The 20,537-nt window shown below is 49.8% G+C and overlaps 1 protein-coding gene across 3 annotated transcripts in view; it reads right to left on the reverse strand.

Moving 5' to 3' along the window:
* Positions 1–20,537, reverse strand: part of IQCA1 (IQ motif containing with AAA domain 1) — a 180,527-nt gene that overhangs the window by 17,669 nt on the left and 142,321 nt on the right. For all 3 annotated transcript variants that reach the window (XR_002479595.2, XM_021676891.2, XM_021676890.2), the window contains exons 16-17: positions 12,851–12,937; positions 6,410–6,587 (exon numbers count right to left, since the gene is read on the reverse strand). Coding sequence is in view for 2 of the 3 variants with exons in the window: in XM_021676891.2 (XP_021532566.2) it covers positions 6,410–6,587; positions 12,851–12,937 (265 nt within the window). In the remaining variant the exon portion in view is untranslated. The remainder of the gene's footprint in view (positions 1–6,409; positions 6,588–12,850; positions 12,938–20,537) is intronic.

Here is a 20,537-nt window from a genome sequence, read left to right on the forward strand (position 1 = left end):
GAGAATTTTCAACCATAAGCCATACATATCAATAACCCTGAGGTCTATAGATCCACAAGTCCCCTGCAAATTAACAGGGAAAAAAATAAAACCACTGTTGGCATCGTCTTAATGTGGTACCTGTAAGGACGTCGACAATCTTTCAACACTGGAAATGTACATAGGATGTATAATGGCATCTCTTCTCATCAGAATATTGTATTTCCCAAGCAATTTGGATAAGTAGTTTGACATTTCTTTAGTTATAAAGTTAATTTCTTACATTGTTTTTACATCTGGAATCAGAATGCAGATTCCAGTTTTCATCAGCTACTGCCAGGGTCAGTTCCCTTTCAGTGTAAGACGCTGTATTACACATTGTATTGAATAAAGCAATTTGACCCTTTATTCTTTCCCCCTCAGCGACTGTAAACATGCATTGGCTGACTAGAGTCCTTCAGGTGAGTGCCTGGCTGTTCTCTGGTTTGTGGGACATGGAGCGAATGTGAGATTTCATTCTGAACACAGGGATGTTGTGAAAATGAATTATGAAATAATCCTTGCTGCTTAGCTTTAGGATGGAATGAACTCCTGTACAGTACTTAAAATCATTCTGCATTTGGAGAACTACGTCTGTTCTGTAAAGGGAGCACAAGGGAAGTAAATGAGACGTGCTGTAACTTATTTAATTCTATCCAGACGGCGGAGAAGGTGAAGGCTGTTCATGAGAGCATCTGTCAGTCTCAGCACGGGGAGAATCTGGTCAAATGTCTCTAAATGGTTTTGACCTTACTTGAGGAGTATTTGAAACTGTGTTTAAAAAATGACCATGACTACCGGATCTGAGCATTGTCAGGCCTGGTAAGGGGTTAGTTCTGGGTCTGTTAAATGACTACCTCATACAAGTATGTTGATCCGAAAATGGCTGATAAAATTGAAAAAATGTACTTACTGTAAAGGAATAAAATGGCCTATAATGTAACTATGAACCATGCTGGAGAATCTGGCTTTTGGGCCAGGAGCTATTCCAGCAGTTCACTTGGCAGGGGGCGGTGGGGGGGTCCTTGGCCCTGTGGGTGAGCTGAGCTACTGGGGAAGGGTGAACCGTACCTTGGGGCCTGGCAATTTCTCTGAGCTGTGGATGCGTAGGCATCCAGGGTTTGGAGAGCTGCAGTGAAACCAGTGAGAACCACAGGGACCAAATTGGCCTAAAGCGTCACTGAACCCCCAATCTACTCTGCTCCTCCCTTGGTGAATTTCTTCGAGCTTGAGCCCCAGACTAGTCTTATCCGTGAAACAGGCGTAGAAGCATTGACTTCTCAGTGCTGCTGTGAAAAACAAGCCCAACGGTGTTTATAAGCACTCGGAAGTGCAGCAGCCTGGAATTTGATGGGGACTTTACTTTCTGTAGCTGAGTCACTGTTGTTATTACAATAACAATGATTGTTTTCCATTCCACCTTGCACTGAAGTTTCCTAACCCTCATTGAAGCATCAATTACAAAAGGACACAAAATGAGCTACGGATTGTTTCAAAGCCTGTTTGTGTAGTGACAGGTGGCAGCAGGTGAAGATTATCCTTACCTAAACCTAACTGTTGCAGAGTTAGAGACAGAAAACATAACCCATGGTAAAAATGACCAACAGCAACTAGACCACATCATCACTTGAGATCCAGTGTGTCTTCTGTCCGAATTTACAATATCTAAACAAAGTACCAGCGGGTCTGAGTGGCGACTCTGGAAGCTGAGAAGGGAACGTGATTTATGGGAGAGTCACAGGTAAGGCCCCAAAAGCTGAAGTCGACATCCCAGGCTGGGTTGCAGGCGTGCAGGCTCAGTTCTGGGCATGCATGAGCAAAATTCCTACCCGTGCAGCAAAAGGGAACCACCAGTGGGAAGAGGTGAGGGCCATGTGTTCCCTGGCAACAAATAACTAACTCTCTCCCTGGCTTCTCTGTGCAGCCACAACAGTCAAAATCTTGGAAGTTTCCTGCCCAAACCATCCAGCGTTCTTGCAGGAGTAATCGCTTGATGGCTAAAGACTCATTAGTAACGGAGTACGGTTACTGTACTGGGAAAGGGTGAGCTGTCCTGTGGTGGCCGGCCAGTGTCTCCGAGCTGTGGACGATCAGGCATCAAGGCTTTGGAGACCTACAGTGGGACCAACAAGGGCCAGAGGAACATGTAAACCTGCTACTGCCCATTTCAAGTGTAGGATACTTGATAGTCATGGACAGTTTCCGCCAAGATTCCTCTAAATACATGAATCATTGGCTACTCTCCACAGATCACCATTTTTACCGGAGTTGCAGCACGAGAGCTCTGTGAGGCAGTCCCAGCTGTGGTGGCACCTGCTCACCTGCCTGCTCATCTGAAGGCCCAGAGAAGGGGACGCAGAACCAGGCTTGGCTTCCTTCCTGCAGCTGATGAACTCGAGCTGTTGGTCTTTCCAAGATCGCTTCTATTGCTTTTACGCAACCACCCACTCCTGGGTTCTTGACACTTACGTAGCTGCTCTGAGGCCCACGGTGGGTGTCAGGTATGGAGGGAGGCACAGCATGGTGGGCTGGATGGAACTGGGAGCTGGCAGTGAGCATGGGGGCCCTAGAGGCTGTGGGGTCTCTGGTCCGGGAGTGCAGTGGGGAGCACAGATGCACCACAGTCTTGGGGTGTGGCGATGCCTGTGTTGGTGAGGACCAAAGCTAGGGACCCCAGAGTGCTGAAGGCAGTGGAGGAGCTCTTCAGGCCGAGTGCTGAATCTTACTTTCCTCTCTTGGGTGCAAAAGGCTCCTCACATCTTCAGACCAATCTACATTCTCTTTCTGTTCTTCAGATGAAAGAGAATCTGGCCTTTGGCTCCCCTTCATCTGCTGTCGACATTCCCAGTGGATTGATTCTGTCTTGGCTGGTGCTCGAGATGACACAGTCTCTGAAAACTCATTTTTATTTGGGGTTTTACAAAAGCCTGAGAGGGGAATAAAGTGATGTGGGTGAGCTTTTGACCCTTGGAAACCTGGAATTGCAGGAAAGTCTGAAGATAGACCCTGGAACCATCCGAGCAGACACTGGGTCGGGGTGGGCCTATGATGAATTGGGTTATTAGTGAAATGGAGCCCAGGGAGAGAGGCAAGAGGAGGAGGGCACTGGGACTGTGGAGGAGAGGAAGCCCAAAGGGATTTCTGGGGACCAGACAGGGCATCCATCAGCCTGGGGGGTGGATTTTCTTTGCAGAGACAGCTTTGTTTGGGGGCACAGGAGGAGAGATTGAATGATGTTTGGTGAACCTGAGGGCTTCAGATCCACAGATTCGCCCCTCACTTCTCAGCACTGTCCATCCCCACGCGGCCTGGAGGAATTTGAGGAGTGGGGCTGCCAGGGCTGCTGCACACCTTAGCGCTCCATTGCATGTGGAGAGACGGCCAAGGCACCGTCCACATGCTGGATTGGTGGTCCTTGCTTCAGGGACTGGAAGAGAACACTTTTGACCACTGCAAAGACAAGAACACAGTCTCTCTCTAAGACGGATGCCCCAGCCACTGTGGCTTTGAAAACTTCAAGGCCACTGGAGGAAATGTTGGATGGGGGTTGATGACGTCAGCCAGAATGGCGGCCTGAATACATCCCTCCCCAAGACAGAAGTATTGGGGAGCATGTGCTTCGGTGGACAGAACCTGGGGCCCCAGAGAAGTGTCTGGTGCGGCTTCATCACCTGCCCGCAGGTGGAGGGACACTCCTCTCCCATCACGACGCTGTGAGGAGATTCAGGTAGGAATCTGCAATGTGATCTGGATCCTATGGGATGCGTGGTGTTTCATCAAAAGAACAAAATTGCCAGCCATACATCAATAGCTTCATTTTTAAAGGGCCTATAGTTTTCTCAAACAATAGAAACCATTCAGTCCAGAATCCAGAAGAATGCTCCAGCCCCTTCGAATTAATAATACCCTACCTTATTCCGTCAACATAGCTTAAAATATAGATACAATACAAAAAAGGAAGAAAAAAGAGCGCCTGAGAGGAGAGGGGGTGGCCCTGCTAAGGCCAGGGGTGTGGAACCCCGGCGTTGGCCGTGTGGGCCGCGTGGAAACCCGGTGTTGGCCATGTGGGCCGCGTGGAAACCCGGCGTCGGCCTTGTGGGCCGCGTGGAACCGCGGCGTCGGCTGTGTGGGCTGCGGCCAGACTGTGGTGCCCGCCACTCTCTTGCCATATCCTTTTTTGGCTGGACAGCTCTGCCCCTCATTCATGTTTCTCATTCTGGCCAACGTGCCCTGGCTGGAGGAAACGCTGGCCCCTCCTGGGTCTAGTCCGTAAGATCTCCTGTGACTGCTCCATCCTGTCTTCCCTCACTTCTTTTGATGCTGGCTGGGTGCAAAGGGTTCGTGGGGAGTGTTTTGAGGCCCTAAAAGATGAAGAAGGCAGGAGATGGATGCAGAAATTGCTGGACCTAAAGTCTTCCTGTATTTTGTGTATAACATTGATTTATAAAGCCAGGATCACCAATTATCGAGACAGAAATAGGCACATGATGCAAGCAGAGTGGCCAATAAGCTGGCCGTTTACAGCATGTGGGGAGGACAGGGTTGTTCTTTTAGAAGAAAAAATTGAGTGGCAACTTATGAACAGAGAGGACCATATATGCCCTCTGCTTTGGCAGTGCCCATGTGATTGGAGATGGAAGAACAGAAACCAGGTCTGACATAATCGCCGTATCACTACCATCCATGCTGACCACCACCACCACTGCCACCACGGCCACCACCACTGCCACCAGCACCTCTGCTGTTCCTGCCACTGACTGTCATCTCCAATGTCACATGTGACCAGTGCCACCATTCCCACCACCCTCCCCAGAGCCACCCATACCACCACCAACACAGCCCACCTCCTCAGTGTCACTCCACACTGCCTCCACCCCTACTGCCAGCAAACACCTCCATCTCCATTAGCACATGCCATCACCCCCCACCCTGCCAACCCCCTCCACTATTTCTAACACTGGTAGTACCATTACCATCTCACCTCAAAGCCCTCACCATTCCCGCCAGTGCAGGGTTACAGTGGCCCCGCCACGAGCCACTCCCAACATTCACAACCGTGTGTCCTAGGCCACCCTCGAATCTGGGCTGGTCCTGTACCTTCCTCTTAACCAGCAGAGGGTTGGTGATGGTCACTCTGTGTGGCTTGTGAGGCTGTGTCACAAGAATCAGCTACTGCCTCAACCTCTTGGAACATGTGCTCATGAGATAACCCCTCAGGAGACCCAGCTGCTGGGTGTGAGAAGCTGCAGTGAGAGGCCAGGAGCAGCCTGTCAGGTTGACGTAGGCCCCGCTCAGCACCCATAATGGCCAGCAGCAACTCCAGTCACATGCGCGAATCATCTTGGGTATCGACACCGTCCAGTCTGACTCACACATCATGAGGTGCATTAAGGGGAATGCCCCAGCTCTGCCCAGGCAGCCCTTAGAAGCACACGGTGGAATGATGTGTGTTTGAGCCTTCGGGGAGGTTTTCACACAGCAGCAGATAACAGAATGGCTGCCAGCCCTCTCCCCAGCTTCCCTTGCCATTCACCACCTGTCCTTCCCTCCTCCTGCCCAGCCCAGGCCAACCTCTTCTCTTCCTCCACCTCCATCACCACCACCAATACCCTTTCTCTCTGGGGGGCCACATAGGGCCAGTGCTCTGCTAACACCTCGTGAGTGTCACAGCAGCCCGGTGGCGTGAACCGTCCTCCTACTTCACAGATGAGAACATGGAGGCTCAGAAGGTGACCGACTTGTCAGGATCACCGAGCTATGCAGTGGCAGAGCTGGGATTCTGAGCCAGGTGGCCTGAGAGCCCCAACCCCAGGCTCTTACCACTGCTTTGCCTCCCAGGGACCCTTTTTTGTGTCACTCCCATTAAAAAACATGTTTCAAAAGAAGTGGATTTTGAATCTGTCTATTTAAGAAGAAAGAATTGAAAAAGTAAGCTCTCGTATTTTAATGTTCATTTTAAGTAAGTCTTCATGGGACTGGACTTTGAGATTGGAAGAAAGAAAAAAACAACCTAAGCTGGTGAAAAGAAACTATGCTCTATGAGGACGACACCATCGCCATGGGTGCAAGGTGAGTGATCCTCATCTACCTGTCCCAAGAAAAATCAGCACCCACAGGGCTTTTGTCACTGTTAGGGCCAGAAATCATAATCCTCGTCCAGTTTCCTCTTGTCTTGGGTGGAGAGAAATATGCTAAGAACAGAACGTGACCCAGTGGTTTTCATCTGCAGCACGTGCTCCGTGTTGGGTGCAGGTGCACACGCCCCACCGGGCGCAGGCTCCGCTCCACTCATCTGGCACACACTGGGTCCAAGGGCCGCCCCCCGGGCAGGCACACGGCAGCCAGCCCAGCCTCAGCTACCACGCACACGGGAAGGGGCTGGGGTACTTGCCGTATCTGGAAGCATAGTCTGGTCTGGGCACCAAAATAATTTTCTGGTAAACTTTGCAGAAAGATTGGAGTTCGGCATCAAAGGGACGCCGTGTGGTCCCCACAATCAGAATCCGGTCTTCTGGTTTCAGGAGTTTCAGGATTTTGGGAAGGTGTTTTTTCAGGCGTTTAGGTTCATTCTGGGAGAGAGAGAGAAAAAAATTTGGCCCACATATAGAAAAAACATGAAAAAAATGAAAGCAAATTTACTTAGAACACATTGCAGCCTTGTTTATTGCAGTGATTGCAAAGCTCTGACAAACATGATTTCTTAACGTTTGTCCTGGGATGGGTCTTGGAATGTGCTTCCCAGTATGACCTGGAGGATTGGAATTGTCAGTGTTTCCTTTCTTCAGCTTCTGGTGTCCGGATTTAGAGGGTGGGAAGGAAGGAAGCACCTTGACCCTAGGAATGGGAAGTGGTGGCTGATTTCCAAATGGAAGGAAGCTCACTGGGGCCTATAATGAGCTGTGGTGCTGCCATTTTCCTGAGTTGTTTGGAAGCTGGACACAAGACTTCCTTTGCTGACTGCTGGAACAATAAAGAGCCCAGCTCCTGCATCTCATGTCTGAAAAATACCTGGTTACATAAGGTTGTGAAACTTATCTCTCTGAAACAGTTGGGAAATAGTTTGAACCTGACTTATTTTAGTATAATCTCAGCACTAATGAGGGAGAGGAATGAGCGAGGACAGGCTGGCCGTTCAGCAGCCCAGGGAGGATGACTTCCAGACTGTGGGAGTCAGATCTGGCCATGTTGCCATGGGCAACAGCCTGGCTGCAAATGAAGCTCACCCCTGGTGTAGACAGCAGAGAAGCAGCCTGGGAACGCGGAGCACACCAGGGGCGATGGTGAGAGCCTCAGCAGAGACTTCCCAAGCACAGTCGAGGCCATTTTTGCTCCCATTTGGCTGCTGGCTAATGATGTTCCTGCATTTTTTCATGTGCTTGTTGGTCATTTGTGTACCTTCTTTGGAAAATATGTGTATTCAGATCGGTGGCCCTCTTTAAAAGTTAGGTTATTTGCTTTTTTTTAATTGAGTTGTAAGGGTTCTTTGTAGGTTCTATTAATAGATGTAAGTCCCTCAACAGTACACGGTTTGCGAACCTGTCCCATTCTGCGGGCCGTCTTTCCTCAACAGTACACAGTTTGCAAACCTCTCCCATTCTGCGGGCTGTCTTTCCTCAACAGTACACGGTTTGTGAACCTCTCCCATTCTGCGGCCCGTCTTTCCTCAACAGTACATGGTTTGCAAACCTGTCCCATTCTGCGGGCCGTCTTTCCTCAACAGTACACGGTTTGCGAACCTCTCCCATTCTGCGGGCCGTCTTTCCTCAACAGTACATGGTTTGCAAACCTGTCCCATTCTGCGGGCCGTCTTTTCACTTTCTCGATGGTGTCCTTTGCAGCAAAAAAGAAAAGTTTTTGATTTTGATGAACTGCAGTTTTCCTTTTGTGGCTTGTGCTTTTGGTGTCATATCTAAGGAAATGCTGTCTAATCTAAGATCACAAAATTTATGCCTATATCTTCTTTTAAGAGTGTTGTAGTTTTAGCCCTTGTTTTTAGGTCTATGATACATTATGGGTTGATTTTTGTATATGGCATGAGGTAGGGGTCCAACTCTTTCTTTTGCAGGTAGCAATCCAGTAGTCCCAGCATCATTTGTTGAAAATATTATTCTTTCTGCGTTGAATTGTCTTGGCACCTTTGTCAAAATGAACTGTGATGTGAAGCTTTATTACTGGAATCTTGATTCTGAGCCACTGATCTGTCTCCTCTTAGGCCAGTATCGCACTGTCTTGATTGCTGTAGCTTCGAGGTAAGTTGGGAAATAAAATTGGGAGATGTGAGGCCTCCAACTTTTTCTTTTGAAGAATGTTTTGGCTGGATCCCTTGAATTTCTGGATGAATTTTAGGATCAGTTACCAATTTCTGCAAATAAACCAGCTGAGATTTCATGGGAATTGCATCGAACATGTAGGCTGACTTGGGAATTATTACCATCTTAACAAGATTAGGTCTTTCAACCAATGAATACGAAAAGTCTTTCCATTTATTCAGGTTTCCTTTAAGTTTTTCAACAATGCTTTTGTAGTTTTCAGAAAAGTCTTGCACTTCTCATGTCAAAGAACTTTGTGAGAACAATTTCTTTTATTTTTGAGACAGCCTCACTGTGTCATCCGGGCTGCAGTGCGGTGGCACAATCTCAGCTCATTGCAATCGCCACCTCCCAGGTTCAAGTGATTCATGCCTCCTGAGTAGTGGGGATTACAGGCATGCACCACCACGCCTGGCTAATTTTTGTATTTTTAGTGGAGACAAGGTTTCGCCATGTTGGCTAGGCTAGTCTCAAACTTCTGACCTCAAGTGATCTGCCCGCCTCAGCCTCCCAAAGTGCTGGGATTACAAGTGTGAGCCACTGTGCCTGGCCCTAATAACTTTGTGCGAACAATTTCTACACAGTGGTGAGGGCAGCAGGCTGATGGTGGTGGGTTGATGGGTGAGTAGGGTGGTGAGAAGAGACTCGCCTTTAAAGAACAAAGCAGGTGGTAGGGTATGCGGGGTGCACATGTGAGCTGCCCAAACAACAGCGGAAGTAGGACTGACCTGAGGGTCCTGGCGAGGCTGGAGACTGAGACTCCATGGGGGTAGAGACATACCTGCATGGTCTGAGCCCATCCTCAGCAACCCAGTTGCCATGGTGACGGCAGTGTGATTCCTGCCCTTTCTGAGGCAGGAGATGATACTGCTACCTTTGTGTCCTGAAATGGCAGCGACATTTGAAATGAATCCGCCTATTTGAATAACAAACGTTGATCCTGGGCAATGTCCACAGTGACATCCTTGCTGATGGTGAGGTGCAGTCCCATGACCAGGGGACAGAAGTAAGGGGTGTGCTCATTCAGTTGGTAGCTCCCCTGCACTCAGACCACCTCTGTTCCAGTTCTGAGCTGTCCATTACGTACGAGACCTGTGCACTCATCCATCACACCAGCAAACCACCCACCATCACCTGGCAACCTCCAAAACTGCCGCCCGACCGCAGGGCCTGCCAGCCCCTCACAACTGTATTACTTTGGGCAATTTCAAATTAGTGGCTAGCATCCACACAGCAATTTCAATTTGCTCTTCTGCAGTCAGCTCCACGAAACAACAGTCGCAGCCAGCCCCAAGAAAGCGAGCAATTCCTTGGTGGAGGCACTTCCGTGATGTCAGGGAGGTGCTCGCTAGATGAAGTAACCAAGGGTAATGGGGCAGAAAACGCAGGAGCAGACTGTGTGTCTCATTCTTTACCGCCTTCGCCTCAGACAGACACCTGACTGAGTGCACTCCAGGCGGAGACGCCAGAGCAGACACTGCTGTCCCTCTAGGAGGAGGAGAAGGGGGGCAGCCTGGTCCAGGTGTCTGCAGGGGGCAGGGGTGTGTTTGCAAACGTGGCAGAGGTTGGTTGGGGTACTTGGAGAAAGCGGCTTTCCGGATGATGTTTAGAGTGGCCCCGAGCTGGGAGGGCTGCAGGGATGTGGTGTGGTTTAGGTACACCAGGACGGCTGACCCCACGGGCAGAAGGTGAAGCTGGTGGTTTGCCCTCGGCGTCTTCCAGCCTGTGCTGTGCGGGGCGGGGAGAAGGCCCTGGCCTCTGCATTCCGACAGCCTTGTTTCCAAATCCCAGCATGACCCCGAGCAGCTGTGCGCGTTCTGGGAGCCTTTGTCCTCTTTTGTGTCACAGAGCAAACAATGCCTTCCTCTCAGGGTTGCTGGGAGATTCCCTGACATGTGTATTGTGCTTGGGAGACAGGAGGTGTTCAATCAATGTCCCCCACCGCCACCGGGGTCCTCCTTTTCCTGTCCGAAGCAGTCCTAGGTGTTGAGGTCTTGTGTCCCTGCACCCAGAAGGTTTGGCTTCCATGCTCGGGAGGACTCACTGACCTTCGCTGTGCCCCATCCCCGGGGTGAGCTTCCTGCATCTTACCGCGGGAGGAGGCCTCACCTCATGGGCAGAGGCACTGGAGGTGCATTCAGTCACTGTGGATTTTCAAGGGGTTTTCCCGGAGTCCCTCAATCCAGCAGGCACTGCCCAGGGTGAGGCTGGCCCTGATGCCTGTATGGCGGCAGTTGCTGGTGGGAGCACCAGCCTCCTGGACATTCTTCTCTGTGCCTCTGTGCCCTTGGGATCAGGGCAGCCTTTGGGACAGAGGCCGGAGTGGGTGGGAGGAAGGACCCTGGGCTCCCTAGGCAGCCGAGTGATGCAATGAGGAGCCGGTGACGATGCCTCTCGGGCTCTTCTCACCTGTGGATGCCTCTGCTGCCCTTGGCTTTTGGTCACCTTCAGAATGTGGGTGTCCAGTGCTTATGGCTACCTGGGACCCTGGTGGCTGAGGATCTTGAGTGAGACACAGAGTCTCAGAGGCTAGGGACTGGGAAGGACAGCAGGACCGGCCTAGTCATGGCCCTGGAGATGCAGGAAGGCAGCAGGAGCTCTGCAGCCCTGTTCCCTGAGGGGCAGGCCCCGCAATGCCATCACTGCGTGGCTCGGGCTGGGTGGAGCTGGAGTTCCGCGCAGAGCTGGGCATTCGCACGCGATGGTTTCCTCCCCCGCCCCCTCCTCCTGCTGTGGCGTTGGGGCTGGAGGTGGAAATACTGGGGTGGGGTGCAGTGGCATTTGTGCCTCTTGCAGCTTGGTGGGACGGCTAGGCCCCCTGGCTGGCCTTTTGGATGCTCAGGGAGCCAGGGGTGCACTCTGGCTTGCAGTCCCTGGGACTTATCCCAGGGTGACTCCTGATCCTCAGGGCAGTTGACCTCCCCAGCAGATGACTGACTCCTCTAATGGGAAGCAAACAGAGAAAACATCCAGTTCGTCCATAACGAAGACCATGTCTCCGATGGCCCTCATTTCCTGCAGGGAAAAAGTGAGCCATGGGCAGGGTTTGCGGGAATCAGGGACAGTGCTGAGAGGTTCTGTGTCAGCAGCAGAAGGGCTGAAGCTTTTTCATGGCTTTCAGCTCCCTCCTCGGTGGGCCCCCTGTCCCTCACGTCCACTCCCTTTATGCGAGGGTGTCTATGGGGCCCACATTTCATTCCCTGCCTCCAGCTCTCTCTCAAAGGGCCCCTCTCAGCGCTCCTTCCCCAGTGCTCCTCTGGCTCTCTCGGGAGAAACATTCCTACTCCGTTTGCTCTCCATGACTAGGCACTGACGGCAAGCCCAGGGCACTGTGGAGCATGCAGAGGCTTCAGGAACCTGGAGGCCGTCCGGGCTGAAATGCTTTCCTTTAATAGTAAAGGAAGCGGAGGCTCAGAGAGGCTAAGTTCCTTGTTCAAGGACACACAGCCAGCTGTGTGAATGCTATGAGTGGTCTGAGTTCCAGGCCAGTGTCTCCCACTTCCCCATATGGGAGTCTGGTGGGAGAGGGTGTAGTCCCTGACCACGAATGAGCCAAATTTCTGATAACTCCAGGTGTGTGACACCTGGGATGAAGCACTGCCCTGCATTTCTCTTAGATGTAGGACCTGGTGGAGAACCCGGTCATTCCTGCCATCCATTTTGCATACCTACTTGTGGACCTTTTCAAGTTTTTCTTCAATGCAGCAACTTCGCCAGCAGAGGGAGCTAACTACGAGAGTCCCAGATTAAATAATAAATGAGTTCTCTTAAGACTTTCCGAAATGACAGGGCAATCAAGGCTCATTTGGGGAAGAAAAGATTGAGCTTCCATTCTTTATCCAAATCATCTCTACCTGCGAAGAGTGATGTATAATACATAAGGATCAAAAGTGATTAAAATCCTTATGAATTTAATCAGAAATTCATAGTTAACCACTATTTGCTTTGGTGCAAATTGATGTGGAATAACAATCACGTGTATCTGCACATTTTTTTTAACTTGTGGGAAATTTGCTGTTGATTTGTGGGGGGAAGTGGTGGGGCGGGGGGACCATTGAAAGGAGAGAAAAGAAGGAAGGAAGCAATTGAAACAGGACTCCCTGGAGGCCCCAAATGCTGTGCACTTAAAAGTTCTGTTGAGGGTCTTTGTTCATAAATTTTGGGCCTTTTGCTATTTATTATGAGGAACAATAGGAAATCCTAATAATAACTCCTATGTGTGCCCTTTGCTTCAACTGAGCAGAGTTCTCTGTTTCTTACCTCTGAATCATATATTTGGGCGAAAAATCCCTCTCCCCTTTCTTCCACACTTTCTTTCCTTTCCTTCTAAACTATGTTTCATAAAGTCAGACCACAGAACCCTTTCAAATACAGACAGGGCACACAGAGACCACTACAGAGAGCCCCAGTTTTCCTTCTTCCCTTGAAAATGCAAGACCTTCTCAAAAAGTAGAGGAAGGCCCTGAAAAGGGCCTCCTTTGGAGGAAAGAAAAGGCCAAAGTAAGGCATGAGGAAGTCCTCACCATCTTTTCTGCACTGGGAACTCTTTTGTAGAAGGTTTTTTCTGTATCTTCAATCCACACCACGGAGGGCTGGAGCTGTCGAGCCACCTGCAGAGAAAAAGGCAGGACCCTGCTGGTAAATGCATTTCCCTCTCAGGTGTGCAGAGCCCTGGTTGTAAATGCGGTTCCCTCTCAGGTGTGCAGAGCCCTGGTTGTAAATGTGGTTCCCTCTGGGGTGTGCAGAGCCCTGGTGTAAATGCATTTCCCTCTGGGGTGTGCAGAGCCCTGGTGTAAATGCGGTTCCCTCTCAGGTGTGCAGAGCCCTGGTTGTAAATGTGGTTCCCTCTGGGGTGTGCAGAGCCCTGGTGTAAATGCAGTTCCCTCTGGGGTGTGCAGAGCCCTGGTGTAAATACAGTTCCCTCTGGGGTGTGCAGAGCCCTGGATGTAAATGCATTTCCCTCTCAGGTGTGCAGAGCCCTGGTGTAAATGCAGTTCCCTCTCGGGTGTGCAGAGCCCCGGTGTAAATGCAGTTCCCTCTCAGGTGTGCAGAGCCCTGGTGTAAATGCAGTTCCCTCTGGGGTGTGCAGAGCTCTGGTGTAAATGCACTTCCCTCTCAGGTGTGCAGAGCCCTGGTGTAAATGCAGTTCCCTCTGGGGTGTGCAGAGCCCCGGTTACCAAGTGCTTCCCTCTGGGGTGTACATCTGCTCTCCCAGGAGCAGGAGTAGACACTCGCTGTGGGGCTCCACAGCTCTGCTGCACAGGCACAGGAATGTGTTCTGCAGCTCTCAACCTGCCCCACCATGTCCCTTCCCTCACAGCAGGACAAGTCCCCCTCCCTTCCCTGCCCCCCTCCTCTCTCAGGCCTGTTCTGACAGGCAGGACAAACTTGAGGACAAACATTCTGCTCTAGGGCCCCAACATCCTCTCAGTTTGGCTTGAAAGAAACCCCCAGTTTTCTGCTGAAAATGAATGGAGAACTGGGCCACGAGTTTTAATTACAGCCTTCTGGCCGTTCCCAGGTTTATTCAAGTTTGCTTACCATGAGGAAAATCATTTCAGCACTCGGGCCCCCACGATGCTGTTTGTTCGTCTCTGTTTGGCTGTGCCTTTGTGGCCCAGGCTCCCCCTGAAAGGCGGCTCCGAGCCCCTCTGGGCAAGCAGGGCCCCGCCACAGAGCTGGGATGGGACTTACCCTGGGCCCATGAATAACTGCTGTACACCTAACAATCTCTTCAAAGCACCCCCATGATAGCGAAGTTCAGGTATTTTTGCAACAATTTGTGCTTTGTGTGAAATTGTGACAGATAAAAGCCACGGCGACTACAGCGTTATGTACTCCTATTTTTATATTTCTTAAAACATCATTAAGGCAGCAGGCATGATTTTAAACCAAGACAGTCATTCAATGAGTGGTGGAAAAATCACTAGGGACACTGCACCGTGTCTGCTTCCCCGTCATTATGTATGAAGTGGCAGGTCGGGGCTGGAAAGCAGATTATGCGCCTTCAAAGGCAGACATGGACACTGATTGAACTGGATCCTTGTGTTGGCCCAATGCCTGGGCAGGCTGCATTCCCAGGCCCCAACACACATGAACGCTCCGGAAGAAATGAGTGCCAGCCAAGCACCGTTCGGTAGGTGTTATTTTGTAGACCCAGAATCACAGAGTTTCAGAATTCAGAATCCCAAATTTTGATCCTGAGCCCTGAGCCGGTGTGGTGTGATAGGTGCAGTGAGTGAGCTGGCAGACGTGTGCCAGGCATCAGCCACCCATGTTGTGCCCAGGATCACACATGACCAGAGTCAGCACGCACCTGGCACTGCCTCCTCCTGGACGCCTGCACGCATGTACAGTAAACTGCTCATCTCATCCGAACCCTATTAAGTGGGGACCACTGTTATCATCTGTGGGGAGTAGAAAAGTTCCCCTTCAAAGTTTCCCTTCTTGTTAAAGAATAATAATAGTAATAATAGCAACAAATGCTAGAAGTAATAGTCTCTTTTAAAGACTTTCTTCAAAGCCTTCTTGCTTTTTACTAGTGACTCTTTGTTCAGCCCTATCCTATGGCTGTTAGATATAAAAGAATGAAGTACATTCTATGTCCTTGTGCTTTAACCAAGATGTTTATGCCAGACATGCTCACAGGCATGTAGTACATTCTGTGTCCTTGTACTTTACCCAAGATATTTATGTTATTACTTTTCTAAGTCCTTTCGCAAGCAACTTCCTGTCCCTTCCTTATTTAGCCTTCCTTTTCCTTTTGTTCTCCATTGCTTTTACCTGTTTAGAAAAGTTTTAAGTTGTTAGCCAACCAAGTTTTAGGTTAGATTGTGAAGTCTAGCTCCGACCAGCAGAAGTCAGACGCAGCAGTAAAGACAACCCCAAATGCATAAAACACAAATATGTCTGCTTTTCCTGTGTTCATTGTATTCCAGTAGCAAGAGAGCTAATAGGAGCAACGTTTCTGCAGAAAGTAAAATTGCCGTGGTGAGAGATCCTTTGTCTCAGTGCTGACTTTTCTTTGCAAGAGCATCTGTTTCCAACATCATCCCTGTTTGCAGATGAGGAAACTGAGGCTTGCAGACATTAAGTGGCGGCCCAGGTCTCATAGGTCCAGCGTGGCAGAAGCAGGACTGAGGCCAGGCTGAGGGCTACCGAGTCTGTCATGGCAGTTGAGGCGGCCTCCATGGGTTTCCTCATCTATTCTCACCACGAGTGTGAGGGGCCAGCACTTCAGAGCTGAGAACCAAGGCCCCAGAGACGAGTAAGTGGTTATAGTGGGGAGCGAGTCGGGCATGAGCAGGGAGGAGAGGGCTCCTTCCAAGAAACACACACACACACCAGGAATGTCAGGTGACCATCCCGTGATGGACAGGCGGTAGTTTACTGTCTCTCTATAATAGTAATTGGTCACAGCCAGCACCAGGGAAAGACAGTCTCCCAATAAACAGAAACACCAGAAGCTGGTGATCAGCAGCTTCCCAATAATATCTCAGGAGTTGGGTGAGTGGGCTCAACCATGTGCGTTAAGAGGCAAAATGGTGGAATTTAACTGGTCTATGACCTTCCAGGGACACTTGATTGGTAAGGAAGAATGTCTCAAGTGAGCATGAGCACGACTCCCTTAAACACACTGTGCATGCTCCTTCCCAAGTGCCAGCAGGCCACTGTGCATGTGGACAGCCCACTGCAAGGGGAGAATCAGGGGAGATGGGACAGAAGACCCCAGAAGCATGCCAACGTATAAAACGCAAGCTGGAGTGCAGTGGCACAATCTTGGCTGACTGACTGCAGCCTCTGCCTCCCGGGCTCAAGCAGTTCTTCTGTCTCACCTTCCAGGTAGCTGGGCTTATATGTGTGATCCACCACATCTGGCTAATTTTTGTATTTTTAGTAGAGATGGGGTTTCACCATGTTGGCTAGGCTGGTCTTGAACTCCTGATCTCAAGTGATCCGCCCTCCTCCCAAAGTGCTGGGATTACAAGTGTAAGCCACTGCGCCTGGCCAGTGTACTTGTCTTTCAAGTTGCCCACCTGGGTCTCCTCCGAGTATCCTTTCCTTCCTTTCATTCCTGCTCTAAAACTTTCTAATAAACTTTCACTCCTGCTCTAAAATTTGCTGAGCTTGGCCTCTCCTTCTGCCATCTGTCTCCTTGGTCCAATTCTTTCTTCTGAAGAGGCAAGAATTGAGGTTGCTGCAGACCCGTATGGATTTGCTGCCACAAACATACTTGATGCTGCATGACTTGGATACGTGCTGCTAACAGTTAGGACCGAACTTTGAATCCCAGAGGCTTCACTTGCGTCCTTCATGGGTTATCACTTTTACGTCAGACAAAGCACCAGACCTCCCACCCTTCGTCCTGCTGAATGTGGGGGTGACTCGCATTTGTGGGCACTTTATTTTGGGCTTGCCACTAGGATTGTATTTTTTGGTGTGATCAGGGAACACTTCTACACTGCTGTGGGAATGTAAACTAGTACAACCACTATGGAAACAGTGTGGAGATTCCTTAAAGAACTAAAAGTAGGACTACCATTTGGTCCAGCAATGCCACTACTGGATCTACCCAGAATAAAAGAAGTCATTATTCAAAAAAGATGCTTGCACATGCATGTTTATAGCAGCACAATTCACAATTGCAAGATTGTGGAACCAACCCAGATGCCCATCAATCAATGAGTAGATAAAGAAACTGTGGTGTATATACATATATATGTGTGTATATATAACATTTTGTCTGCCTCATTGATGAAAGCTCAGGGGCAAATTCCCGGCTTGGCATTTCTCCTCATCAGCTAGTCTTCTCAGCTTGGCTTTGAAATAGACTAGCTTCTCGAGTCTACTAGCAGGTGCTATAGTTGATTGATATATATATGTATATACATCACATATATATATGATGGAATACTACTCAGCCATAAAAAGGAATGAATTAACAGCATTTGCAGTGACCTGGATGAGATTGGAGACTATTGTTCTAGGTGAAGTAACTCGGGAATGGAAAACCAGACATCGTATGTTCTCACTGATATGTGGGAGCTGAGCTATGAGGACGCAAAGGCGTGAGCATGATACAATGGACTTTGGGGATTTGGGGGGAAGAGTGGGAGGGGGCAAGGGATAAAACACTACGAATAGGGTGCAGTGTATACTGCTCAGGTGATGGGTGCACCGAAATCTCACAAATCACCACTAAAAAACTTACTCATGTAACCAAATACCACCTGTATCCCAATAACTGATGGCAAAAAAAATTGAAAAGAATCAGAATCTGAAATCTCAAATCAATTCACAGGTTATTAACTATAGCACCTGCTAGTGGACTTGAGAAGCTAGTCTATTCCAAAGCCAAGCTGAGAAGACTAGCTGATGAGGAGAAATGCCAAGCTGGGAATTTGCCCCTGAGCTTTCATCAATGAGGCAGACAAAATGTTACAGGATCAAGGAACTCTCTCCTCTTCTCTCTTTATCTTTGATTTAAAAAAAATGTTTAATAAAATCAGCTCTCTGGTAGATCACAGCCAAGTATTAAGTGATTCTCCAGCTTGAACATTCTGTGCTTCTACGAAAAAAGCTTGTGCATAAAATGCAGATTCAAAGGGCCTCTGAGCTGGGAATCCTGTCACGGCAGGAGGGAAATTCAGGAGAAAACACAGGGCGTGCTTAAGGGCCGTTGGAAATGGAGCTCCGCCCTGTACACTGAACTGACCTATACTGATCCCGGCTGGGCACCATACCCTCTGCTAGAGCAGCAAGGGCACGAAGAGGAACAGGGATGGGTCCTCCCGAGCAGGGTCCCTCCAACCGGGAAATGCACCCAGTCAGGGCGGTAGCACCAGGTGGTGTTGACAACAACACGTGCTTGGAAGTTGGGGGAAAAAACCCTGTGTGTATGGGTGGTGGGGGTCTCACAGCAGCAGGTATGTGAGGAGGGGTGGAGCATGAGCCGCAGAGGGAAGCCTCTTTCTTCCCCTGGCGATTCAGTGCTTCTCACTGGGGTCACCCGGGGAGCACTGGAAAATATGACCTTTGGGTCCCAGCCCTGGAGATTCTGTGTGACTGGGGTGTTGTCCACTGCCAGCAGTTTTTAAAGCTCCCCAGGTGATGCTGAAGAGCAGCCATGGTCAGGAAGCTCCGCCCAGAAGCAGAGGTGTTTACTATGTGCTGGCTTATGCACAGGGGCACACGGCTTGGCCTTGGTGGGCGGTTCCCAGGGACCCTGCTCTGGTTTCTCTGCACCCTCTCAATGCCACCCGGAAGGCTGATCTCATCCACTCTGGTAGCTTCAGTTGGCTTCTATGCACTGACCACACCCAAATGCACATCCACAGCTCCAGGCCAGAGTTTCCCATCCCCACATGGTGCCTGCCTCCCGAAGGCTCAGAAGGTCACCTCCCCTCCCTCCATCTGGCTGTCCTACCTCCTGCGGGTTCCCTGTGTGACTCTGCTCCTACCCGAGCCAGAGGCCTGGGCATCCACCCTTGTCTCATTCCCCAAACCTAACAACCCCACAGTCTATTCATGGCACCTCCTAATCCCTTTCAACTCCACATCTTCCATTCTCTCAGCTCCTTGGTACAAGCCCCTGATCTCCTTCCAACATGCCTGAATGCTGCTGCCCAGGGACGGAGCTGAAGAGCGGGGAGGGGGCAGGCTCCAAGGGACCACTGTTCCCTTACAGCTACTTTAAGTCAAAAGCTTCCCTACTTCAGCCCCAAAACTAAGAAAATGAGACATTGTATGTAAAAGGGTTTACACTTCTTAGAGAAAAGATAATTTGTAATAACAAAGGCGAGATCTTATTTTTTTTTCAGTCCTTCTTAAAAATCTTAGTTCTAGAATTGAAATCAATGGAGAAACCATCTTCACATCAACAATTGTCTCTTCAGTTTGGACCAAGAAAATGTGGTACATATACACCATGGAATACTATGCAGCCATGAAGAAGAGCAAGACCATGTCTTTTGCGAGAACATGGATGGGACTGGAAGTTACTATCCTTAGGAAGCTAATGCAGAACAGAAAACCAAATACCACTTATTCTTCTCACTTAAAAGTGGGAGCTAAACAATGAGAACACGTGGACACAAAGGAGGGAATGACAGACACTGGGGCCTCCTTGAGGGTGAAGGTTTGGAGGAGGAAAAGGAACAGAAAAGATTATTATTGGGTACTGGGCTTAATACCTGGGCGATGAAATAATCTGTACAACAGACCCCTGTGACATGAGTTTACCTATATAACAAGGCTGCACATGTACCCCTGAACCTACAATAAACGTTAAAAATAAAAACAAAACAACTCTGTCGTCTTAGCCAGACCGCACTCGAGGCTGCTGTGGATCACCTCTCACAGACGTCCACGTGGCAAGCAATGCGTGGTCCAGAGTTTCTATTCCCAGATGGGAACTGCAGATGTGAGTACCAAGTACGTCAGCGCTCACTTTTCCTTCTGTTCTTAACGAACTAAGCTGCGCAGCCTTGAAACAGGAGTCGTACTAACTTGAAATGATTTTGAGACCCACGTTTTGTTTCCAGCATCTCATTCGAAATCCATTGTTTTGAAAACGGTGGCACCGTGCTGATGACAGTGAAGTTAGTGATTGTTCTCTTAATTGTAGGCTCCTTCAGAACGAATGGGGGAATTCCGTGCTTCCTGTATTTTTCACACACACCTGCGAAAGAGTTCCTTTCCCTCGTTCACCTGCTGTGGGGGCACACAGGGTTGTACGGGGCACTCTGGAGTGATGTGGTTTGGAAGGGCTCAATTATTACCGAGCAAAACAGAAAACGCTTCCCGAGAGTGTTCTTAGATGATGTTAACAATACAGCTAACGTTTGTTTGCAAAGCGCTTTGGCATCCGGGACGCCATTTCCATCCTCGCTGGACACATGCTCCATGCCGTGCCAAGCACACCCCATGGCTTCTCCCCTTTCACAGATGAGGCTGCTGAGGCAGAGCAAGGTGAGGGTGAATCATGTGCTGGCCCAGCAACTGGTAAGTGCTGGAGGTCCGGGCAGGACCTGGATCTGCCCAACACCCACAAGGCCTTGCATGGACCAGGTTGCTGCCACATTGCCAGGGGAGACAGGATGCCTATTCCAAAGCGTCTCTCTACTCTTGACCTGTATCATCCGCTACCCTCTTTCACCCCAGCAGGAAGAATGCTAAAGCCGCCACTGTCTTGCCCTCCAAGGCTCGGAT

Source organism: Aotus nancymaae, unplaced genomic scaffold (genome assembly GCF_030222135.1).
Source record: "Aotus nancymaae isolate 86718 unplaced genomic scaffold, 86718_ANA_hifiasm-v0.15.2.pri h1tg000031l, whole genome shotgun sequence".
In the NCBI taxonomy this organism is placed as follows: Eukaryota; Metazoa; Chordata; class Mammalia; order Primates; family Aotidae; genus Aotus; species Aotus nancymaae.